This window comes from Mustela nigripes, chromosome 13 (assembly GCF_022355385.1).
Source record: "Mustela nigripes isolate SB6536 chromosome 13, MUSNIG.SB6536, whole genome shotgun sequence".
Lineage (NCBI taxonomy): Eukaryota > Metazoa > Chordata > Mammalia > Carnivora > Mustelidae > Mustela > Mustela nigripes.
Genome location: NC_081569.1, coordinates 73,617,340 through 73,641,431, shown reverse-complemented (window position 1 = coordinate 73,641,431; position 24,092 = coordinate 73,617,340). Strand labels below are relative to the sequence as shown.

The following is a 24,092-nucleotide window of genomic DNA, read 5'->3' as shown; positions in this document are numbered from 1 at the left end:
AATAAGGGGTGGACTCCTATGCACAGAAAGAATTGAGGACAGCCACCTTCTATTTTTCTTCTCGGCTGTATTTTCCCCATGATCTCTGTGCCAAGACTCTTCTTGTGCCAGCAGTGGCCATGAGACTACATGGCCAAAGTTTGGAGCTCTGACCACTTGTCTTCTTGAACCTTTGGATTTAAGACAGCTTCCAAGACTTCCAAGACAATGGGCTCCTAAGGCAGTAAAAAGAAGACTTAAAAAGGGGCTGGTTGTATTAGCTGTAAATATATGAACAAAGTGCTGAATGTACAAGAAAGGAACCAGCTCTTCCCAGGCTCCCCCTGAATGGGGGTGATGGATTTGTAAACATTAACAATACAAACATATGTAGTAATTACTATGAGCCAAGCACTATTCCAAGTGCTTTATAACTACTAATTTATTTAGTCCTTACAATCACCTTACAAGATAGCTTCTGCAACAGTGGTGGTGATAAAAGATGTACTGAGGACTCCAAGAAAACTCTGATGGGCTTTATGGAGGTGGTTATCAAATGAACCACAGAAGATGAGAAAGGATCAAGTCCAAGAGGCAAGGAGGACAGAGGAATCATCCAGTATGTGCAAGGCACAAACCTGTAAGACAACATAGTATATTTGGAAGCTGAAACCTGTTTGCTGGCATCTAGGTGCATACATGCAAAGTGGCAAGGAATATGGCTGAAGAGAAGCGTGGCCAGAGTTTGGGCTATTTCGGACTATTTCAGAGTCTGGGCTTTCTTTTGAAAGTAAGAGAGAGCTTTCAGTTAGCAATGGCATGATCAACTTTGCATTTCACAAGATTCATGATGAAAGCAATGTGGTAAAGAAATTAGAAAGGAGGTGGGCTGGGTGTGGGGAGGGTGAGAGACAGGAACACCTGGAATAGGATAGAGTGAGAATGAAAATGGGGTGGGGTGTAAAGTTTCAGAGGAAGTAGAACTGATTAGACTTGATGACAATTAGATGTGGAGAAGAAGGAGGAGTGAGTTAAGGGCTGTGGTCTGGGTTTCTCACTCACAAGTGAGGAGAGGCGCTGTGTACAAAACTACAGGGCCCAGGAGAAAGCGCAGAATTTAAAAGGGAAGATAACTTCCGGTTCTCAGTCCAGCAGTCCCTGTGGATCACCTGAGAAGTTTCATCTTGGGTGAGTCAAGGAAGGATCCAGGGGGCGCTACCTCTAGGAAGTGAGATGGTCCGAAAGAATGGTAGTTCCACTACATTCCTATAAGGTAGTCAGGGTGGGTAATTCATTCAACCGACATTTAAAGACTATGCACTGTATGCCAGGCTCTGTACTTGGTGATGAAAATAAGGAGAGACACCAGGAAGGGTGACAAGGAGACAAGTCGATCACATCAGGGGCTGGCTGGAGTAAGCACATAATAGAAATCCGAAAAGGAAAACTTGTTTTTATTTGTTTTAAAACTACATGATTATGTATATATATATATAACAGAAAAGTACAAAAAACTACCTATAGTCTCATCATCCTGGGAAAACCAAGTTAACCACGTGATGTAGCTTTTCAAACTTTGTATTTTTTTTTTAAAGGTGGGCGCCCTCTACTGTTTTGCAAAAGGGACAGTTGAATTCTACGGAAGAGGGCGTGCCGCCGGGCAAGGCTTTGCAGGCGCAGCTTCCGGGCTAGGATTTAAGGAATCGTACATCAGCGGCGCCGATGATGGGGAGGGGAAGGGCATGTTCTTCGTTTCCCAGACACGTAAGTCCAGCCTTAGAGAAAGACATGACTTTCTAGGCTCCGCGAAGAAAGGTAGGGGTCACGAAGCCCTACAACAGCACTCCCCGCCGCCCCGAGGATACTGATGGAGGGAGCGCGGTCCGGGGAGGCGCCCGATCTGTTGGGGCGTGGCCTTATGACGCGACGTCACGTCTCCCTGCCCGGTAGCCCATTGGCTCTCCATTACCGCCCTTTTCCGGGGCAGGGAGACTAGCCGCAGAGCCGGAAGCGAGGTAGCCCTCGGGCCTGAGGGGGAGGCGGCGTGGAAAACAGAGAACCTGGTGCCATTGGAGCTGGCCAGCTTCTGCATTTAGGCTTCAGCCCGCGTTGAACACCTCCAGGACTCCGGTGGCCTATGGAAGGGATAGCATCGCGAAGTACCCAGCGCAGACCGAAACAGCGCAGCCGCTGAGAGCCGCCGGAAGCTTCGTCCCTAGGCGGAGTTGAGAAGCCTCGCAGTGGAGCTAGAAACCCAGAGGGCCTGCCCCCGGGGCAGAGCCCGCGGCCATGGCCACGCCCCCAGAGGCTGGTCCCGCGGCTCTGCGCTTCGCCGCCGCCGCCAGCTGGCAAGTCGTGCGGGGACGTTGCGTGGAGCATTTCCCGCGAGTATTAGAGTTTCTGCGATCACTGCGCATTGCTGCCCCTGGTTTAGTTCGCTACCGCCACCACGAACGCCTGTGTATGGGTCTGAAGGCCAAGGTATTAGAGCTAGTAGGAGTTGGATGGGAAAGGGAAGGGATACGAGGGGACTTGCGGAGGTCTGACCGCTTGGGATTGGGACTCGTTGGAAAAGGGCGCTTGCCCCGAAGTGGAGATTGTGAGTTTAGTACCCTTCACAGGTAGTGGTGGAGTTGATCCAGCAGGGCCGGCCGTGGGCCCAGGTTCTGAATGCCCTGCATCACCATTTCCCAGAGTCTGGACCTGTAGTGCGGGACCCCAAAGCGGTGAGTAATCTCTGGAACAAGCCCTATACCCCAGTTAACACTGGGTGCTACAAAGTTGATTCTCCTTCTGGCCACTGGGTCCTAGTGACCCTAAATTGTCTCCTTTTCCTTACCCTCAACAGACAAAGCAGGATCTGAGGAAGGTCTTGGAGGCGCAGGAGACCTTTTGCCAAGAGGTGAAGCAGCTAGCAGAGGCCCCAGTGGACTTGGTTTCCAGGGTGCAGGTGAGACTGGCTGGTTTGGAAGCTATAATGGGGCTAAAATTGCTCTAGTCCTCTTCTGACCTGCTTTTCTCCTCACTGCAGGAACTTGAACAAGAGTATGGGGAACCCTTTCTGGATGCCATGGAAAAGCTGTTCTTTGAATATTTGTGTCAACTAGAGAAAGCCCTGCCTGCATTGCAGACACAGCAGGTTTTGTTGGGATAAGGTAAGGGCAGAGTGGGGGATGGCTGTATCAAGGACTGTGGTCTTCATGCCTCTCTCCCTCTGCCCACAGCTTCAGGATGTGGTCAGTTGGATGCAGCCTGGAGTTTCTATCGCTACTTCTTCTGTCTTGAGCCAGTATGCTGTGGACATGGGGTGGCCACTTCCAGGTATGAGGACCCTCTGGGAGAGCTAGGAACTTGGGGGTGGATTGTTCAGGCCTGAGACCTTTTGAGATGGGCTGTCAGAAGGGTTACATGGACCTGAGCTGTAAGAAACTAGATGGAGTTGTGTTTGTCTGTTCTGAGGAACTTCGTTTTCTTTTTCAGAGTGCTCCGTTAACGATTCGGTGAGCATGACAGAGCCCACGGAGCAGAATCCTCGGCAGTTAAAACTAGCACATCACGACCCTTTGCCAGAAGCCAGTTCTGGCCCATACCTCCCTCAAGGACCAACCTCCAGGAAGGACCCAGAACCTAAGGCTGGCCACCACTTCAATCTGGCGCCTCTAGGCCGGCGAAGAATCCAGTCCCGATGGGCATCCACTAAGGGAGGCCATAAGGAGCGCCCCACAGTCATGCTGTTCCCCTTTAGGAATCTGGGTTCACCACCCCAAGTAATATCTGAGCCTGAGAACAGGGAAGAACATGGGACAAACATGGCAGATCCAGCAGATGCTGTGGGCACGAGAGCAGCTTCCACTGGAAAGCCAAAGAGTCCACCCCAGCCGCTGGGGGGAAGGGCTTTGAAAGAGAACCCAGTTGAGGTGTTTGCTTCAGAGCAAGAAGAGTGAGTGGAACAGTTGCTTCTCTCTCCTAGCAGGACATTTTTTGGCCTGCTTTCCCCTCACCTTATCTTTTTTGCTTGCTCCCAATGCAGGAATTGCTTGGTTTGCCCCATGGACCCCCTGAGACTGTCATTATCCCCTCCTAGGACCAGGAAGCCATGTAAGTATCCTGAGTCAGACTGGGCTAGACAGTTTCCTCTCTCGCTGAGTCTTGAGGGCCTGTTCACCTAGAAGGGTACTGTGATCTGTTTCGTTCCTGCAGTGTGTCCTCCATCTCTGTGCAGCTCTGTTATTACCATAGGGGACTTGGTTTTGGACTCTGATGAAGAAGAAAATGGCCAGAAGGAAGGAAGGGTGAGTAGGAAGGAACAGAAAGCTGGGGAAGGGGCTGAACAGAATGAGACAGAAATCCACATGCTCCAGAATATGGAGGTCTCAGGGAATGAGATGATGATAGCATCTTCCTGCTCCCTTCTCTGCAGGAGTCTCTGGAAAACTATCAGAAGACAAAGTTTGACACCTTGATCCCTACCTTCTATGAGTATCTCCCCACTTCTGGCCCCAGGGCCATGTCTGTCCCTTCCCTGACAGTAGAGACAGGTCTGGACACTTAGGATAGGACTGGAATTCCCTCTGCTCTCCGCCTGAGGAAGGAGTTCCTCAGTTCTACACAGTTTAGTGGGAATAAAGCAGAAGCCTGGGCTTGGGTGACCTGACTACCTTGCTAAAATTACTTTGTAATCCTTGTTAATTAAAATTTGGATTTGTTCAAACACTGTTTTGGTGTGAGGGAGGGAAGTCAAGGCTTATGTCAAGTCATTGTAGGTCATTCCTTAGAACTGGCTTCACCAGGACTGGAGGAATCCCTTCGCCTTTTGACTTCCCCTGGAAAATGTTCATGTGTGCCAAGAAAGGTTGACAGTCTGGAAGGGAAGTTTCCCTTTGCTATGCTAAAAATACCTGTGTGTCCCGATGCCAGAATGTACTTCGTAAACTCTCATGCCATCGGGTTACCTGGAGGTGGTGGCACTGCAATGGAGATACTTCATGGAAAAAGTACTTCCTGTCCTTGGCTCAGTTGGGTCAGTGCCAACTCCACTTCCACTTACCCTGGAGCAGCACCCAGATGCCAGTCTTGTGCAGAAAGATCCAGAATCTCTTCAAAGTCCTTGGGATCTCTTTATTGAGATATTTAAAATATGGCAACACTTTTGGGCTTTTTAGGTATTCAGAGATCCTATTTAATGAAGGTTGTCGCTCTCGGCCCGCAAGAACAACTCGGAGACTCACGTAGCAGCGAACCTTCTTCTTTAATCGCTTTTTTCTTCTCCCCCCTCTACCCTCGGCGCATGCGTTTTTATACAGGCAGTGTTACCCAATCACAATGCAGTGCTCATGCACCTCCCGCCGAGAGTGGACCTAAATGAACAGCCAATCATATTCAGTCCCTTACGGCTCTTAGAGTAGGCCTCCTGGACCCACTCCCGACAGAAGCTCATTAATAAAACATGATTTCAAGAGCCTCCCTCTTCCAGACCCAGACCATTAAACGCTTAGGGAGGAATCAGCATCTTTTCCTTTTAATAATTATCAGGATGCTGGGAGTGAGAATCCCCAGATTCACACTTGACTGTCTTACTTCATTTTCTCAGCTTGCCTGCCTTGCTTCCTCCCCAGTGAGTGCCCTGGGCATTCTGTGGGTACAGAGTACGGTATTACTGCGGGAGCCCTCAGGAGTAAGGCGACAGGAATTGACTGAGTAAGAAATAGCCACAGTGGCTGAGATGGGTGAGGAGCCCTCTTGAGAGGCCCTGTGCTCAGGGGCTAGTGCCATGAGAGGGCACAGCTGCTCAGGTCTAGCTCTCATCATTGAAGATTGGATTCACCTGTTGGGTGACCCGGATGAAGGTGGTTCTCCGGCTCAATTCCTTCAGTTTAGCTGCTCCCACGTAGGTGCATGTGGAGCGGAGGCCTCCAAGGATGTCTCGGACAGTATGTTCCACGTCCCCTTTAAAGGGGACCGCCACCGTCTTTCCCTCTGAGGCCCTTTGAGGAGGAAAAACCTTCTTACTCTTTTCCTTTTGGAATCCTTAAGCCTAGTGATGGCTCTCCCCTGCTGTCTGGCATTGAGCCTCAATTCACCACTTTTCCTCCCAGAACCGTGCGTGCCTCTCCCAGCAGCCAGCAGCTCTGCCACCACCCTACTTAGTCACACTTTCCAGGAACCCTCGGCTCCTGGCTCTCTTGCACCCACCTGTACTCAGCCACGCCCCCGGCATACTTCTTCATGGCCATTTCAGAACTCATCCCATAGAAGAGCTTGTACTTCCTGCCGTCCCTCTCGATGAGCTCACCGCCTGACTCACTGTGCCCCGCCAGCATGCCACCCAGCATCACAAAGTCAGCTCCTGCCCCTACCAGCGTCAACAAGGTGGGGGGATGAATTAAATGTGGCCCACGTGCCCACCCTCAGAAGCAACTCACGCCAAATTCTCAGTCCTGACAATGAGTCTAACATCTTCCTGCTTTTGTTTCCCTAGCTGACCCACAACCCACACAGGCCTGCTCTGCTCTGGCCTCTATGCCTTAGTGGGCTTGATTTCCTCAAGAGTTTACAAAGAGCCTCTGGAGATTCCTTGCCTGGCTTCTGGTTTTTTTTTTTTTTTTTTTTTCCCCTCTTTCTGGTCTTTTCATTGTGTGCAGCTAAACAAGACTCATTCCAAGTGTCCCAAGGGCAAAGGTCTCTAACTTTAGTCCAATAGTACAGGGGATATTACAGATAGCCGTGGCCTACACTTGGGCAGTCGATACCAGAGTATCGACTCTGGTCGATTCCCTTGCTTCCTTGCCCCCAGTGACACCACAGCTTCAGGGTCACTAGTTCATATTATGAAAGAATGTGAATGGCTTTCTCAGCCTTTCCAAGCCTGATCCTTGACCCTCAGAGGTGACCTATCCTCTTCTACAGGACCCTCCCTGCTCTCCCAGCATCCTTACCGAAAGCCTTGGCCACATCCCCAGGACAGCTGCAGCCTCCATCCTGCAAAGTAAGGAGCACTGTGAAGAGAGAACATGGACTGCCCAAGCACTCTGAGCGATGTCCCCGCGGCCCACCTCCAAGCCGACAGGAACGCAGGAGTCCTGATCCACTGCTACCACAGTTTCCACACAGCAGGAAACACAGTGGTGTGGCAGCCTCCTCCCCTCCCCTGCCTGTGGCCCTTACTGAGATGATGTGGCCTTTGAGGCCATGAGCAGCGTCTGCACACTCCATCACGGCACTGAGCTGTGGATACCCCACTCCGGTTTTCTTGCGGGTGGTGCACACGGAGCCTGAGAAGAACGTCACGGGAACAGTGAAGTGCTCCCGGGGCGTGTGCCACTGGAGCAGTAGCCCAAGGACCCCAGTAAAGCAGCTTACCTGGGCCAATTCCCACTTTGATGATGTCAGCCCCAGAGAGGATCAGCTCTTCCACCATCTCTCCTGTTACCACATTCCCTGCCTGAGGCACAAAACAGGGCACTCTTAGGGTCGGAAACCAGAGAGGAGGTGGCGTGCTCTCACACAGAGCATGGCTGGACTGTGACCTTCCAGCGTTAATACAAAGAAGCGTACCTAGGTTTCCTCTACTGGGCAAGGACTCTACTTCCCAAGCTGAGGTAAGGGGGTGAGTGGCCAGTATCATTGTTGCACTAGGATAAACCTGGGGTCCAACTGGACCAAGGCCAGAGCTGATGTATCTTCCCATCCTTTCCTAGAGACCCTAACATATCCTGTCCTTAAGCCATTACATCATACAGTTTCTGGCTTCAGAGAAAGGGGGAGATGCGATACTATAAGCTAAATGGCCACCTGCACGGCTGTATTTACTTCCAATGGACAGTACAGAAAGACCCCTTGATGCTACAGAGAAAAAGCGGCCTTGTCATCACTCCTCTAAGCTTGTAAACAAATAAAACGCTTTCCTGCCACCCCTTTAATGTGATTCTAGTGCACCTCAGTGGGCAGATGAATATGTACCGTAGGTAGGCACGAGGCCTGGGTCAAGGGACAGAGCTAACTGCACTAACCAATCTAAACTTCTTAAGCCTGGAACCATGGATTATTGCCCAGTGATGTGAGTCAGTGGGCTAGGAAAATCATAATGCAGCAGAGGAGAAATGAACTGACATAAAACAAAGAGGAGTGTCAGGAGAGTGGAAGGAAGAGGAACATACCAGCCACAGGCACTAGAAACATACCATAATGGTGTGCTCGGGGAAGCGCTTCCGCACGTCCTTTACAAACTCAACAAAGTGTTCTGAGTAGCCGTTTGCCACGTCCAGGCATATATATTTCACCTGGGGAAGAGCTTCCAGGATCTGTTCCAGCTGTTCAAAGTCCGAAGATCCTGTGCCTGAGCTTGCCGCCAAATGCTTGAGAGAGACAGGGCCAGTGGCATGTCACAGGTGACCCAATGAGCAGCCAGTGGGGCTGGAAAGGGGAGGGTTGGTCCCCGGGAAGCCAGAAGAGATGCATGGAAAACTGGGATAAGGAAGGGATCAGGGGAGGACCAGCATTACCTCAAGACACTCAGGATTCTGGCTAGCAAACTCTTTCCACTGCTGGAGGCTGTAGTGTTTATGGATAGCTGTGAAGAGGGAGAACTGGGGAGAAGAAAAAACCATCAAAAAGGAGAGAACTATACTAGTGTCTCTTTTGCTAGAAACATCTTTTTAGTATTCTGAGGGAGAAAAAGGATGAAGCTTTGGAAAGCAACTTGAAAGAAACCACAGGTTGAGCTGGGATTTTAGTTTAACCATTTTTCTCCCTACAAATACCAGTAGGGCTTTACCATAAGCCATTGCTTGCCCAATGCTCCAACAGGTCAGGTACAGAGTCACCTGGAGTGGATTTCACTTACCAGCACGTAAGGGCTTCTGACTTAAAAGGTGACAAAGACAAGCTGTTGGTGCAGTAGGACAAGCAGCAGACAAGAAAGATCCATGACGAGGTTGTACGGAGCCAGTGTCTGCCTGCACTGACTTGGCTCCTCCCCCAATGATAAACTAGTACTGAACTCACTTATTTTGGGGTATCTTCTGGTCTACTTAAAAGCAATAATTCAGTGAGTCTAAATGCTCACAAAAGGTAAGCCCTCAGTGGAGCTAATAAGATGCTACCCCATTCTTTCTCCATCTCCACTGGAATAAAGGACACATTTTTTGGAGACACAGACCAACCAAAAAAGTCCATTTCATTTTATCTATTTCAGTCAACCAAGTTCAAGGATACAGTGAACTCATCAGACTCATATTCCCTAGGGTCAACAAGTTGCAAAACAATACCCAATATTTGAGAAAAAGGCATTCAGAGGCCACTGTAAATGCTGGTGCTTGTGCCTTATTATTTATATATTTATTTATTTAAAAGATTTTAAGTAATCTCTACCCCCAATGTGAGGCTTGAACTCACAACCCTGAGATCAAGAGTCACGTGCTCCACTGACTGAGCCAGCCAGGTGCCCCACTGCTTAGGCTTTAAAGGTGCAGACATGCACATAGGCAAAAGAGCAGTTGACAGAGATAGCACAAATATTGCAAGTGACAAAAAATCCAAGGAAGTCATGTATCAGCAGTAAGGAAGTGGTATTGCTATACTCACTCATCAACACCATCTAGCTAAAGCTGGTATTGAGTTCTACTTCCTCAACAACACTCTGCCATCAATGTGTTGATACACAAAGAAAAATCACTCCATGAGGTCAGTAGATCTTGGAGATGTACTGGTATAGTGGGACATGATAGGCACATCTAATTACATACCATGTTAGAGATCTAAAAAAAGATGAGTGTATCCAACCTTATTATTACTGTGAAACTTGGCCCTATCTCTAGAATCTGATTTCTTCAGCACCCATCAGTAGTACTGAAAAGCCAATCTCAACACAAAGTATTAAGACAGTCTCCACAAGGGCCACATATATCAGCGCGTTTGTTAATGCTGAAGTCAGATTCACTACTCCTCAACTCTACTGGGCAGAGCAAGTAGAACACGGACAAGAAGAAGATTCCTAAGCAGTTGGTAAACGGCAACAGCAATAAAGTACTAAAACCGTATAACTATCAAACTCAGAGAAATGACAAAAGACATTCCACAGAGACTTACGGCGATTGAAAATAGAGAAAGGGAGATGAAGTCCTTAAGGCTAACAGAGCCACAAGCAGCAGCAGAATCCATCAACCAGGGCTACATGGATTAACCAGAAAAATGCGTATGTTTTTTGAGTGCCCAGAGTAACTATCTACCTTCTCAGCTATAAGTATAGAGGAAGGTAATATTACGGATGGGAGCAGCATCTTCTGTTTTCAAAGTGAACAATAACCTGTGCATAAGAAAAACATTCCATTTTGGGCACATCCCAGAAATTCCCAGAAACCTAGGACTTAAAGAAGAGGATGATTAAAAAAATAAAAAAGGGTAGCAGACATGAAAGAAAATCAATAAGCTACTTTTCCAGGATCTTCTAGCTAAGAATTTTTGAATGCTCACGCTGTATTTAGTTTCTGGACTAAAACAGTAGGTATTCAGTGTCGTGACCAATGGCATAATGGGAGGGATGAATGTGATTTGGAGGGGATGACCTGGGAGGTGGAAGAGTTGGCAAGGTGTATAAACTGCTGGATGGGAGAAAAGGAAGTTATGTTTATATATCAGAAAAATGGGGTAAAACTTAGCTTTGAATCTTACTAATTCAGATGTACCTTTGAACTTATCAGATAAGGGCATTAATATTAGAGAAAATGGTTTAAATAGTAAATTGGAACATCCTGACTGTTACCTGCCACACAGCCGATGGGGGGGCAGTTTGCAAATTATGTCTGCAGTCAGCTCACACAACTAATCACCAGTAGGAAAACCTGCATAAGGGAAGTCCTACCTTACAGAGAACCTTGGCCATCTCAAAGGTGCCCACAGTATCCATATTGGCAGCAATGATGGGGATCCCAGTGTACATCTGCTTTGAGTTCCGAAATGAAAAGGATCTTGTGAGATCTACCTGAGATATGAACAGGAAAATGCATTTCATTCATCAAATTAAAGAGTATTGTATGAGGACAAGAACCAGAAATCTGTCTCGGTCCTGGCCCACCAGGAGCTAGGAAAGCAGGCTCACCTCACTTCGAGACTTAAGGGTACTGCGTTTGGGCCTCAACAAAACATCTTTGAAGTCCAGTTTGATGTCACTGTCGATGTGAGGCATGGCGGGGACCCTGGGGTAGCAACAAATCCGAGAACTGGAAGGTAGGAAAAGTCAGGTGGAGAGATCTGAACCAATCTCCCCGTGGGCCTAAATGCCCTGTTAGATCTTACGGCTGTGCCCATCTCTCTCTCCGCTTAAATTATGGAAGGTCGGGCATTGGCTGAGACTGTCACCTCTGATCTGTCCCATGGTTGCAATTACTCTACGTATCTCCATCCCAGGTACTATTTAGTGGGGAGAAGAACTGCAATGGAGTCGTGAAGGACCCCCAAAATGTGCATTCCTTACCCCCACTGCTCTTCCTTCTCCCACCCTTGCAAAGAGCAACTTGGGGTAAGAGGCTGATTTGGGGGTGAGTAGGAATGGGGGATATTCCCACAACTAGTTTCCGGAATAGGGGTACTCACTTCCTGTCGCCGTGGCTCAGGTGGCAGTTGACCACAGTACCCCTTGCTTAGCAACTAGCCTCGTGCAGCCCCGCTGAGCCTTGTGGGCCACACCAACAGGTTCCGCCAATTGCGGGGGGAAAGGAGAAACAGGGAAATCCCAGTTTCAGCCGCGGTCTTGCGAGGCCTTCTGGGTAACAGGGTTCACACACGGAGATTGCCGTTGGATCCGAGGAGCGGAAGCCTACGACTCCCAGGGTGGAACGCGCGGGCCTCTCCCCTGGCATGATGGGAGAAGTAGTTCGTTCCGACCCCGCTTCGCAAGCCCCGGCTTACCAGAAACTCTTAAGAATCGCGGAGGCGTCATCTCTGCTGTAACTAAACCTCCGCCTTCTTTTTATTTACGACGCCACCAAAACGAAACGCGGGAGCATTCCTGAGCCTTTCGGGAACCCGGTGGAAAGGGGAGGGGGGAGGGAGGGGTGGAGCCAGGCAGTGACCCGGAAGCAGAAGTGACTCCCGCAAGCAGATTGCTGGGGAGCGGCAGCGGCGACCGCAGCGGTAGAAGCAGCAAAGTATCTGTGTGCAGCTCCAAACTGGGAAGAAGATGCTAATTAAAGTGAAGGTGGGAACACCTCCAGCCTTGCCAAGACGCTGTGGTACTGGGCTGGCCGCTGTGCCTTGCGGGAGAAGCGGGGAAGGAAAACCACGCCTTTCCCGAGCCTGGAGGGTGCTGACAGCCTCAGGGCTCCGCGCGAGGGGTGATGGGAAGTAGGGCCCCCCACCCCCACCCCAAGGGGGCATTGAGGGCTGGGGATTGGCCGGGCCTGACAACCCCGGGGCTTCTGCGGGTCTTGCTCTCTCTGCCAGGACTGTGCCGTGACCCAGAAGGAGGTCGCCTTTGTCCGGGGTCTAGGTGTACTCGAACCCCTGCGGTCGTAGAGAAGGCCAAGCAGTAGCTTGGCTCCCTTTCTCGGATTCTTGGAATAAACTGTAATCTCCATTCTGCATTACTCTCCTTACCTGCTTCTCCCAGCCCCTAATGCAGTTGCTTCCAAGCAAGCACAGCACAAAAACGTTAGCCTGGGGAACCGGGGGCCTCTCAGGAGCTAGACTGTAAGCCTTTGCTGGTTGTCGCCAATGTGCGGTATCTCAGCCGGCCTTCAGGAACCAAAGCTGGGAGTGTGTTCAGTCAGCGCCTGCCTTTCTGAGCCGGGCCTCCTGGACCAGCCTCACTTCCTTGGCTGAGGCAGGTTGGTTGTCCGTGCCTGGTTCTTGGTACTAGCAGCGTTTCTTCATCTCCATCTCCCGTGGTTCTTCACCAGTTCCCAACCCTCATTAGTCCTATCTGCTGTTGCTTCTTTTCTACCTTCGGACAGGGAGACAGAGACTAAAAATTGACGGAGTGCAACATCCGTTTGGTCCTTTTACAGCTGAGTAGTCTGCTGTTATTTCATCAATGTGTTTACCGTGCTTAGCAGCCATTCTTCACCTCTTCAGTCTTTCCAAACCACTTCCTAGCTGAGGTTTGAGGCCAAAGAGTGTGTTAAAAATCATGGGTCTTCAAACTTTTGAGTAGTGACTAAAAGAGTCACTAATGTAAAATCAATTGAATGGGTCACAAGCAACAACAAAAGAAAGAAAGTAGAAATATCAGGGTATTGTTTCACGAAATTTTTGCTTTCACTTTATATGTATTAAACACATGTATGTGTTATTAGTACATATCTATTTCTTGGTGTGAATCTTGGTATATTCACACCAAGATGTCTGAGAAACCCTGGAATGCTTTTGGATATGGATTCTCACATCCTCTTAGTCAAAAAAAAAGGTTTTTACTATACTTGTGTTCAGGATTTTATTAACTTATTGTTTAAAAAAAAGATTTTACTTGAGAGAGAGAGCACAAGCAGGGGTAGGGGCAGAGGGAGAAGCAGGCTTCTTGTGGAGCAGGAGCTCCTTGTGGACTTGGGGCTCCATCCCGGGACCCTGACACCATGGCCTAACCCAAAGGCAGATGCTTAACTGACTGAGCCATCCAGGTGTGCTGGGTTTTGTGAACTTCAAACAAACAACAACAAAAAAACCCTCACCCTACGCTAAAAAAATTTTACCTCATGTCCCATAAAAACGAAAATGAAAACTTACCATGTGTGATATGCTCTGGTATTTCTAGTTCTGTTCTAAGTCGATTTCATAACCCACTGATGGGTTGAGACCTGCAGTTTAAAAAAATAACTGTGTTGGGGTGCCTGGGTGGCTCAGTTGTTGTTAAGTGACTGCCTTCCGCTTGGCTGGTAATCCCAAGGTGCTTGGATCGAGCCCCGCATCAGGCTTCCTGGTCGGCGGGAAGCCTGCTTCTGCCTCTCCCACTCCCCTTGCTCGTGTTCCTTCTCTCACTGTCTCTCTCTCTATGAAATAAATAAATAAAATCTTAAAAAAATAAATAAAAAATAAGTTTATAAATACTATGTTGTGGTTGGGCTTCTCAATTTGAAAGGGCTAAGAATCACCTGGGGATCTTGTTACGCAGATTGTAATTCTGTGAGTCTGGGTTAAGACCTGAGATTCTGAATTTCTAACGTGCTCCTAGGTGATGCTTATGCTGCTTGTCTGGGGACTGCACTGACTAGCAAGGTTCTAGATTTTGTCTTTTTGAATCCATTTTCGTTTGGTATTTCTCTAAATTTGTCAGTCTCCTTTACTGAAACAATTTCCTTTGTGCCTCCGCATACAGGTTTCTATGTCCTTCATCTTTTCCTCTTTTGTAGGTTGCATTGTTTTATCATGCTAACTACATGGGAAAGCAATTAGTTAGCTCTTCTGTTACTATACAAATGATAGGTTTTATTATCAGGGTTTGTGAATTCTTCAGCTGTAATCTCCATGTAGCTGACTTTTTCCATATCTTTCTGCAGTCCTATACAACAAAATCTCTCCTGATTTAAATCTTCTTTTGATGCCTTATTTCTGTCTTTCTAAAATTAAATACATCACTTTCTGCGTTAGGCCATCTTCCCAGTATTCATCTCATATCAATCTACCTGGTATCTGGAACCCAGTTCTTTAGAGTCATTGTTCACTTTTGAACCTGATTTTTCCTTTGATAACTTCTTTTTTGCTTGATTTTCTTTCCATTCCCATTACCCTTTTTCTGGTGTAGGGTCTCATTCACTGATATCTTTATTTCTCTATAATACCTCCAAACAGGTTTTCCTACCATGTACCCCCCCTAACATTTAGAGTCTAAGCTTGAAGTGTCTAAGCTTGAGACATGGCATACAAAAAATCAAAGCTTACATAGTGTTCTTTAAATTTCTTTTTCATCATAATACTCCCTGACCCCACATCCAGCATCAAGATCTAGAACATTTTCATCCCCATCCTGTGAAAATTACCTAAGTTAGTTTTTTTTTTGTTTTCAAATTTCATATAAATGGAGTTACAGAATATATAATTTTGTGTCTGATTTCTTTCACACAGAATTGTGTTTATTGTCGTCTGTGTAGTTCCCATTACTGTATATGATTACATTGGATGACTGTATCACAATTTGTTGGTTCATTCTCCTATTGATGGACGTTTGGGTTGTTACCAGTTTCTGGCTATTTTGAAGAAGGCTTCTATGAACACTTACAGAAATCTTTTTTTTTTTTTTTTTTTTTTTTTTAAGATTTAATTTATTTGAGAGAGAGAATGAGCAGAGAGAGTGGCAGAGATAGAGGGAGAAGCAGGCTCCCTGCTGAGCAGGGAACCCAGAATGGGCTCGATCCCAGGACCCTGAGATCATGACCTGAGCCAAAGGCAGACACTTAACCAACTGAGGCACCCAGGCACCCTATACAAGGCTTTTTGTAGATACAGGTTTCCATTTCCTTTCAATAAATACCTATTAATGGAATTACTGGGTCATGTGGTAAATATATGTAAGTTTAAAAGAAACTGCCAAACAGTTTTGTAAGGGGTTATGCCATTTTATATTCCCACTTGCAATGAATAAGCATTCCAGCTGCTCTGTACCCTAGTTAACTTGTAGTTATGTCCATCATTTTTATTTTAGGTATTATACTGTGTGTGAAATGTTAATTTCATTCAAGTTTAAATTGATTGATTCTCACCCACCATAGCACTTTGTCATCATACCTTGTGTTTGGATAGTAATATTCCATATGACATTTCCCTTTATATTGGTTTGTTCTATTAATTGTATGTCTCATTGTTCTTGGTTGTAAATCTTCAGTTGAAAAGATTTTTTACAAGGGCTGGAACACTTAATTTCTTTTATATCCCTCCGGTAGCTAAAGCAGTATGTTCAGCTTAGGTTCATCATTGACTTGCTAAACAGCATTGGATGTATTCCCAGGTCACAATGACCAGATTTGGGGAAGAAACACAGTATCAAGAATATCTTTTAAAATTGTTCACTTTGAATTTTAATTATGGACACTTTCAAACATATTTATTAGCAGGGGAGGGAAGGATATAATGCACCTTATATCCAGCTTCAAAACCTATCATCTCATGGCCAGTCTTTTTTTTTTTTTTTTTTCCTCATGGCCAATCTTAATTATATTCACCAACTCTCCTTACCTGATGTTTTAAGAAGCAAATCCCAAATAGGATAGCATATGTTATTTGTATGTATTTCAGTATCTGTCTGTAAAAAAGGGTTCTTATTTTTCTAATGTAAGAATAGTTATCATACCTAAAAAATTAACAGTGATTTCTCATTATCATCAAATGTATCCCATCCTCTCATTTGTTTTGTACAGTTTGAATGTAAGTCCAGCTAAGAGCTATATGTTGAAGTTGGTTGATAGGGATTCTAAGTGTCTTTCAAAAATCTATACTTCCCGGGGCGCCTGGGTGGCTCAGTGGGTTGAAGCCTCTGCCTTCGGCTCAGGTCATGATCCCAGGGTCCTGGGATCGAGCCCTACATCGGGCTCTCTGCTCCGCGGAAAGCCTGTTTCCTCCTCTCTCTCTGCCTGCCTCTCTGCCTACTTGTGATCTCTGTCTGTCAAATAAATACATAAAAATTTTTTTAAAAAGTCTATACCTTCACAGACCTGTACCCCTGGGGATAAAAATATATGTTTATCAAAAATAAAAAAATTAAAAAAAATAAAAATAAATTTAAAAAAAAAAAAAAGTCTATACTTCCCCCTTGGGGTGCCTGGGTGGCTCAGTAGGTTAAAGCCTTCTACCTTTGGCTCAGGTCATGATTCCCAGGGTCTGTCAAATAAATAAAGTCTTTGAAAAACAAACAAAAAAAAACCAAAAAACTATACTTCCCCCTTTTCTCCCTCTTCGTTTTGAATAAAGTAGGTTGTTTGTGCGATGGAGTCTCCCGGTTTGGATTTTGCTGACTTTTTCCCCGTGTTGACTTTTTTGTTTTGGTTTTTTAAAAAAATATTTATTTATTTATTTTAGAGCACTTGCAAGAGGTGGGAATGGCAGAGGGAAAGAGAGCAATCTCAGGCAGACTCCCTGCTAAGCAGGGAGCCTATGTTGGGCTCAATCTCATGACCCAGAGAACCACCCGAGCTAAAATGGGGAGTCAGAAGCTCAATGGACCAAGCCACCCAGGAGCTGCTCCCCATGTTGACTTTTAATATATTCCCCTTTCCTCAGTATTTCCTGTCAATTGGTAGTAAGATCTAGAGGCTTGAATAGTCTTTTGTATGTGTTTTTGTGAGAATAATACATAGGTGATGGTATGGCATGTAATTCTATCAGCTTTTTTTGCTTTTTTTTTTTTAAATTCATTGCCTCTATCTGTTGTTTCATTGGAGGCAATAAAACAGGGATATCTAATTTTATCGTTGCTTCATATATTAGCTGGAATGCTTGAACAGTAACTATTAGCCACATGGGCTTTGAGCACTTGACATGTGGCTAGTGAGACTGAGGAATTAGAAGTTAATCATTACTTATGTTATTTGTATTTAATTTTATGTATATATATGTATACATATATGTATTTCTTTTAAGTTTTTATATATTTATTTGACAGAGACACAGTGAGAGAGGGAACACAAGCAGGGGGAGTGGGAGAGGGAGAAGCAGGCTCCTTGGCTGTGCAGGGAGCCCGATGTGGGGCTTGATCCCAGGACACTGGGATCATGACCCAAGCCAGAGGCAGATGCCCAATGACTGATCCACCTAGGCAGCCTTAATTTTACTTATCTTAAATATAAAGCCTGAGACTTTATTCAGTCAGTGGAAAACTTTTAAGTATGCTTGGAATAAGTTAGGTATGTAAATCTACTTTTTTAACTGTAAATTATGAAATTTAAATACAGATCAAGTATTTCAGATGAAAATTTACGATCTGAATTGAGATGTGCTCTAAGTATGAAACAGGACTTTGAACATTTAGTTAGAACAAAAGAATGTAAAATATATTACTTTTTATATTGATTATACATTGAATTGATAATATTTTAACATATTGGGTTTAAGAATGTTAAAATTAATTTTACCTTTATTTTTATTTTTTATTTTTTAAAGATTTTATTTATTTATTTGGCAGAGAGAGATGACAAGTAAGCAGAGAGGCAGGCAGAGAGAGAATGAGAGAGAGGAGGAAGCAGGCTCCCTGCCGAGCAGAGAGCCCGATGCGGGACTCGATCCCAGGACCCTGAGATCATGACCTGAGCGAAAGGCAGAGGCTTAACCCACCGAGCCACCCAGGCATCCTTAATTTTACCTTTAAAAAATGTGATTGCTGGGACGCCTGGGTGGCTCAGTTGGTTAAGCAGCTGCCTTCGGCTCAGGTCATGATCCCAGCGTCCTGGGATCGAGTCCCACATCGGGCTCCTTGCTCCGCAGGGAGCCTGCTTCTCCCTCTGCCTCTGCCTTCCACTCTGTCTGCCTGTGCTCGCTCTCGCTCGCTCTCTCTCTGACAAATAAATAAATAAAATCTTTAAAAAAAAATGTGATTGCTGGTATATTTAAAATTGTGTATGTAGTTTGCATTATGTTTATATCTCTGTTGGACAGTGCTGCTTTACAGAATCATTTCCTTATACTCCCATCAAGAACATTGTTTTACAAATAATGTTTTTCTCATTACAGTGTATCCATGGTATTAAAAAAAATGAAAAATACAGAAATGCACAAATGATATAATTAAAAGCATCCATAATTTCACAACTCAAGATAAAAACATTCATGAATATATCCTTCCAGACTTTTTTGAAAGCCTATAAATAATACAGTATTTGTTTTGTGTGTGTGTGTGTGTTTTAACAAAACTGGAATTGTACCCTTATTCCACACATTCTTTGAGGACTGTAGTTTTTCTCTGTGTTTGTGGCATAATTTAACCCCCAGTTGTTTGTTGTTTGTAATTTTTCAGTACCAAAAGACTATAATGACCATTGTCATAGATATTTTTTAACATATTCATGATTATCTTCCCAGAAGTGTTGTTACTGGGACACCACTTTGCCAGATTGTTCTCTGGATATATTCATAGACTTCTACTGTCCTAGAGTTTTTAAAATTTTACAAATCACTATTTTTGTTTTTAATGTCATTATGTCCAAGCATCTTACCCTTGGGAGAACAATCCTCTTAGGGTTTTGTTTTGTTTTGAAGATATTATTTATTTGAGAGAGAGAGAGAGATCATGAGCAGGAGGAAGAGCAGAGGGAGAAGCAGCAGCAGACTCCCCGCTGAGCAGGGAGCCCAATGGAAGCAGAGCTCAATCCCAGGACCCTGGACCTGAGCCAAGGCAGACATTTAACCATCTGAGCCACCGAGGAGCCCCTCTTAGTGTCCTTTTTACTCTTTAAAATATTTTCTAAACCAGAATGGATATTTGTTTATTAGTATTTATGTGATGGAGTATACTTTTACTAGAAATTTTAATAGTGCAGATAAAGAGTTCCCCTTGATAAACCCTCCCCTCAGTCAGTCCTACTCTTTTCAAAGATAATTACTGTTAATCCTTCCGTGTGTGTGTGTGTGTGTGTGTGTATCTACATATGGAAAATGATACCTAATTGTACATTCTTTAGATCTTTCCATGTTAGTGTATAAACTGCTGTGTAATAAATATATCATCCTGTGGATGTAACCATAATTGAATAGTTTCCTTATTAATAGGCATTAATAGGCACTCTTCCTAGTGTTTTATAGTAAAACTGTGCTATTTAGTAATCATGTTCCTCTTAGGATATGTACTCAAGTTTCAAGTTTTTCCTTCTTTCTAGTTAATCTAGAAGTAGATTATCTGCTTGGAGAATCTTTGCATTTAAAGTATCAAGAGCAATAAAGTGAAATAATTTATGGATGACACAGAATTGCAAACTTTTCATTTTGTTAGGAAAGGGCTTAAAAAAAAACCCACCACATACTGTTTCTATTATTTAATAAAAGGACATTTTAAAAAAAATTTTATTTGGGGCACATGGGTGTTCAGTTGATAAGTGTCTGCCTTCGGCTCAGGTCATGATCCCAGGGTCCTGGGATCGAGCCCCATGTCGGGCTCCCTGCTCGGCAGGAAGCCTGCTTGTCCCTCTCCCACTCCCACTGCTTCTGTTCCTGCTTTGCTTTCTCTTTCTCTGCCAAATAAATAAACATAATCTTAAAACATAAGTAAATAATTAAAAAATAAAACCATTTTTATTTATTAATTTTTAAAAGGTTTTAATTATTTGTTTTAAGGAGAGAGAATTTCAAGCAGACAGCTGAGTGCAGAGCCTGACTTGGGCCTCGACCTCATGACCCTGAGAGCATGACCTGAGCTGAAATCAGGAGTCAGAAGTTTAACTGACTGAGCCACCCAGGCACCCCTAAATATATTTCTTAGCTTTATGAAAATCTTACTGTTGTCATTATTTTTCCCATTTTACCATAAATTTCCACACACACCAGCTTGGATTAGGGTAGAATCTTGAGAAGCACTGTTGTAATTTATTCTTTTGTGCCCAAACAGTTAAATCTAAAGGAGTTACTCTTGCATTTTTAAAAAATTTTTTAATTTTATAAACAATTAAAATTAAACTCTCTATAAAAAAATTTATAAAATTCTCTATTAAACTCTCTATTAAAAAAATTTTTTTAAATAAACATTTAATGTACTATTAGCCCCAGGGGTACAGGTCTGTGAATCGTCAGGCTTACACACTTCACAGCACTCACCATAGCACACACCCTTCCTAATGTCCATAACCCAACCACCCTCTCATGAACCCCCTGACCCCCGGCCACCCTCAGTTTGTTTTGTGACATTAAGAGTCTCTTATTACTCTTGCATTTTTAAAAATATTCTTAGTACTGAATTGATTCTCATGGTTGAGAAATTAGGTCCTAAGTACTGTCATCATGTTGGGTATGTGAATCCCATAAGTAGAAAACATGTTATTTTGTGAACCTATCACAGGAGCATACATCAGGTCCCAATACCAGACCACTGAGAATCAGGCAGTACTGAGTACAGAGCTTTTCTTTTTAGAGGCTCGGGGTCTGGGGTCAGAGAGTCTGTGTTTGGGTCCACACTCTCCCTTTGACTTCATCAGCATGCTTTTTAACCTATCCAAGCCCCATTTTCCTCTTCTATAAAATGGTGATGGTAATAGTATAATATCTCATGAATACTTAGAAGGATTAAAGGTATTGATGCTTAGTGAAGTTTCTGACTGTCGGAAAGTGTTCGTTAAATGCTGGCTATGATCATGACATGCTCATTGGTGTATTTGGCCCTTTCACAAATACTCATTGACTCCTTATATGTCAAACTGTGCTTTGTGCTTAGATTAGGAAGATGAATTTCTGCCTTTTAGGAGGTTGGAGTGTAAATTAGAGAGTTTAACACTTAAGTAACTAGCAAGAGGTATTAAAGTGTGCTGGGGAACCACTCATCAATTTTAGAGTCCTTGAACATTTGGGAAAGAGTAGGGAAGGGTATGGCAAGAAGGGAAGCAGGAGACTCCAAGAAATGCCCTTAAGTCAGATTGCGCTTGGTGTGTTTGTGGTCTGGATTACTGTAGACTGATGCAGATAGAGCTTTAAGAGCAAGGATGAATGGGAGATTAGATTAGATGAAGTGCAACATGTGTAAATGTACAATCAGTGTAATTATTGTATGTATTATCAGCAGCCCTTAGCCTATGGAAGAAGTCAAGAAGATTAGAGCTGCACTTTAGTACTTAGAAGTCTGGAGAAAGAGGAAAATAGAATGTTCAATTTTAGTGTTACTTAACAAGTTGGGGGAACCTGGGTGGCTTAGTCAGTTACGCGTCTGACTTAGGCTCAAGTCATGATCTCAGGGTCCTGAGATCAAGCCCTGCATCGGGTTCCCCACTCAACGGGGAGTCTGCTTGTCCCTCTCTCTACCCCACCCCCTGCTCGTATGTGCTCGCTCTCTCAAATAAATAAAATCTTTTTTTTTCTTTCTTTTTTTTTTTTTTTAAAGCTGGTCAGAGGTGTTCTCTGGTGTCCTTGAGAATTCTTTGAATTATATGAATGTTAGTTTCTAGCTTTGATACAGGAAACCAGGGCATCCTGATTGAAAGGCATGCTTTCCTTAGGACATCTCTGTTGCAGTCTCTCCAAAGGAATGACACTATTCTCATGGTTTCTGATGGGATAGGGTAGAAGATCGGGGGTAATATAACCTGTAGGATTAAGAGGGTCAAGTGGCTCATAGCATCTTGCCCTGTCAAAGCTGTCTACAGCCTTAAAGTGTTTGATAAATACAGGTTTGGGTCAAAGCCCTCTGATTCTTCCGAGCAGCTTTGTTGAGAATGAGCTGCTCTTGGAAGTTGTAGATCCCCAGAGACCAGGACAGGGAGCTTTACCTAGAAGACAAATTGTATATTAGGCTGCAGGACTCATGAAACCCTTTCCTGTTTCAGACCCTGACGGGAAAGGAGATTGAAATTGACATTGAACCTACAGACAAGGTAATGTATGGCCAGTACTTAATGCCTGTCTCCCTATATGCACATTCGTTTGGATATGCTGATGAACTTAGTCCTTTTTGCTTTCATGCTATCTGCATAGCTCTTGTTCTTTCCGCTTCCATGGTTCTACCCCTTAGCAGTCCCTGACTACTTGTACCCTTAAAGGTGGAGCGAATCAAGGAGCGTGTGGAGGAGAAAGAGGGAATCCCCCCACAGCAGCAGCGGCTCATCTACAGTGGAAAACAGATGTGAGTTTGACATGGATACTCACGAGGTGTAACAATCTTACGTGAGGTTGAGGGAGCAAATACTGGTGGAGGATTCTCAGATCCTTTGGTGATTTGGTGAAGCCTGTGAATTCCTTCTCAGAATAAGATTTTTGCAGACATAAAATACATAGATTTACAAAAGAAACTATATTGAGATACAGTTCTCAAAATATTAAAAACATTTCTGATATAATATATGTGGTTTATTAATATGTTAAGATCTAATGGGTTTAATTACCATTAATTTTTACCTATTTTCAAAATACTTGCAAACAGTTGTAATATGGTATGAAAATATCCAATTTCTTTTCTTAACCAGTTATACATGTCACTAATACCACTTTGGGTTTTTTTGCTTGTGTTCAAAATAAAATAATCAAAGCAATCAAAATAATCAAATTTTGGGTAAGGGTTAGTAAAAATAAAGATGTAATTTTTTTTTCTCATCTGAGCTCATAGATCAGGAAAAAGACTTAAGAAACCCAGTGTATGAATCCTGTTCTAGATGGTGTTTCTAAGCGCCCCCTCCCCACTTTTTTTTGCCTTCTTTTCTTGCAGGAATGATGAAAAGACAGCAGCTGATTACAAGATCCTAGGTGGTTCAGTCCTCCATCTGGTGTTGGCTCTGAGAGGAGGAGGTGATCTTAGGCAGTGATGGACCCTCCCTCCATTTTACCTCCTCACCCTGTCTCTCGAAATGAGACATCATATATCCTCTCACTCTGTGGGACACCAGAGCCACTGCCCCTTCTCCTGGATGCCCAGTCTTGTTTGGTGGGAGACCGTGAGGACCCCAGGATGCAGGGTTCCTGGCCCAAAGGGCCCTTGCTGGCTATTGGGTTTTTGTTTGCAGTCCTGTGTGCTTCCCTCTCTTATGGCCATGTCCCTAGTTGTCAATAAAATATTTCCTGACCTCCTGGAATCTTTCTTGTATTGCACAAATGTGACTGAAATTGAAATGGACCCAGTACACACTCATTTATATCTCTGAAGAAGTAGGGCAATGGGAGGGAATGTGCCTTTGGGGTGGGGGATTATGAGACTCTAGGAAAGTCTACTCTGGGTGGCGTGGAGCCAGTTCTTACCAGCTCAGGAGATCTAATAATTGGCATCTCTTCCCAACCCCATAAGTGATTTCATGCTGGTAGCTTTTCTTTTCTCTTTTCTTTTCTTTCTTCCTTCTTTCCTTCCTTCCTTTCTTTCTTTCTTTCCTTTTTTAAAAGATTTTATTTATTTATTTGACAGACAGAGATCACAAGTAGGCAGAGAGGCAGGCAGAGAGAGAGGAGGAAGCAGGCTCCCTGCTGAGCAGAGAGCCCGACGCGGGGCTCCATCCCAGGACCCTGGGATCATGACCTGAGCA

At 44.6% G+C, this 24,092-nt stretch overlaps 3 protein-coding genes across 9 annotated transcripts; 2 read left to right on the top strand and 1 right to left on the bottom strand.

Moving 5' to 3' along the window:
- The first annotated feature begins 1,635 nt into the window (after positions 1–1,635).
- TINF2 (TERF1 interacting nuclear factor 2) lies at positions 1,636–7,137 on the top strand. 5 transcript variants are annotated; one of them, XM_059372974.1, is made up of 9 exons: positions 1,636–2,460; positions 2,601–2,705; positions 2,828–2,929; positions 3,011–3,118; positions 3,204–3,300; positions 3,460–3,919; positions 4,010–4,077; positions 4,180–4,271; positions 4,400–4,690. In XM_059372974.1, exons 1-9 carry the CDS (start codon positions 2,269–2,271, stop codon positions 4,529–4,531), a joined length of 1,356 nt encoding a protein of 451 aa, XP_059228957.1. In that variant the 5' UTR covers positions 1,636–2,268; the 3' UTR covers positions 4,532–4,690. The 5 variants fall into 5 exon arrangements, with proteins under 5 accessions (XP_059228957.1, XP_059228958.1, XP_059228960.1 ...); XM_059372975.1 differs by lacking the exon at positions 4,400–4,690 and adding an exon at positions 6,886–7,137 and having other exon boundaries at positions 1,637–2,460; XM_059372977.1 differs by lacking the exons at positions 4,180–4,271; positions 4,400–4,690 and adding an exon at positions 6,886–6,975 and having other exon boundaries at positions 1,637–2,460; positions 3,460–3,479.
- On the bottom strand, positions 5,077–11,986 carry GMPR2 (guanosine monophosphate reductase 2). Of its 3 annotated transcripts, none has more exons than XM_059372982.1 (10): positions 11,884–11,986; positions 11,075–11,195; positions 10,838–10,957; positions 8,481–8,564; positions 8,160–8,333; positions 7,339–7,420; positions 7,144–7,250; positions 6,915–6,957; positions 6,172–6,331; positions 5,077–5,963 (listed from the first exon to the last, which is right to left on the bottom strand). In XM_059372982.1, the coding sequence occupies exons 2-10, from the start codon at positions 11,159–11,161 to the stop codon at positions 5,774–5,776; spliced, it is 1,047 nt and encodes a 348-aa protein (XP_059228965.1). In that variant the 5' UTR covers positions 11,162–11,195; positions 11,884–11,986; the 3' UTR covers positions 5,077–5,773. The 3 variants fall into 3 exon arrangements, with proteins under 3 accessions (XP_059228965.1, XP_059228963.1, XP_059228964.1); XM_059372980.1 differs by lacking the exon at positions 11,884–11,986 and adding an exon at positions 11,569–11,869; XM_059372981.1 differs by lacking the exon at positions 11,884–11,986 and adding an exon at positions 11,569–11,869 and having other exon boundaries at positions 11,075–11,171.
- A 66-nt stretch (positions 11,987–12,052) lies between these two features.
- NEDD8 (NEDD8 ubiquitin like modifier) lies at positions 12,053–23,651 on the top strand. The gene is made up of 4 exons (XM_059372984.1): positions 12,053–12,172; positions 22,413–22,460; positions 22,626–22,708; positions 23,288–23,651. Exons 1-4 carry the CDS (start codon positions 12,155–12,157, stop codon positions 23,382–23,384), a joined length of 246 nt encoding a protein of 81 aa, XP_059228967.1. The 5' UTR covers positions 12,053–12,154; the 3' UTR covers positions 23,385–23,651.
- Positions 23,652–24,092: the final 441 nt, after the last annotated feature.

Coding starts and splice junctions, on each gene's coding strand:
- GMPR2 (XM_059372982.1), bottom strand. CDS start 11,161: ATGCCTCACATCGACAGTGACATCAAACTGGACTTCAAAGATGTTTTG. Junction 8,565..10,837: donor TGGCCAAGGTTCTCTGTAAG/GTAGGACTTCCC, acceptor TCTTCTCCCCAG/TTCTCCCTCTTCACAGCTAT. Junction 6,958..7,143: donor TCAAAGGCCACATCATCTCA/GTAAGGGCCACA, acceptor CTTACTTTGCAG/GATGGAGGCTGCAGCTGTCC.
- NEDD8 (XM_059372984.1), top strand. Junction 22,461..22,625: donor ACATTGAACCTACAGACAAG/GTAATGTATGGC, acceptor GTACCCTTAAAG/GTGGAGCGAATCAAGGAGCG. Junction 22,709..23,287: donor ATCTACAGTGGAAAACAGAT/GTGAGTTTGACA, acceptor CTTTTCTTGCAG/GAATGATGAAAAGACAGCAG.
- TINF2 (XM_059372974.1), top strand. CDS start 2,269: ATGGCCACGCCCCCAGAGGCTGGTCCCGCGGCTCTGCGCTTCGCCGCC. Junction 2,930..3,010: donor ACTTGGTTTCCAGGGTGCAG/GTGAGACTGGCT, acceptor TCCTCACTGCAG/GAACTTGAACAAGAGTATGG. Junction 3,920..4,009: donor TTTGCTTCAGAGCAAGAAGA/GTGAGTGGAACA, acceptor CTCCCAATGCAG/GAATTGCTTGGTTTGCCCCA.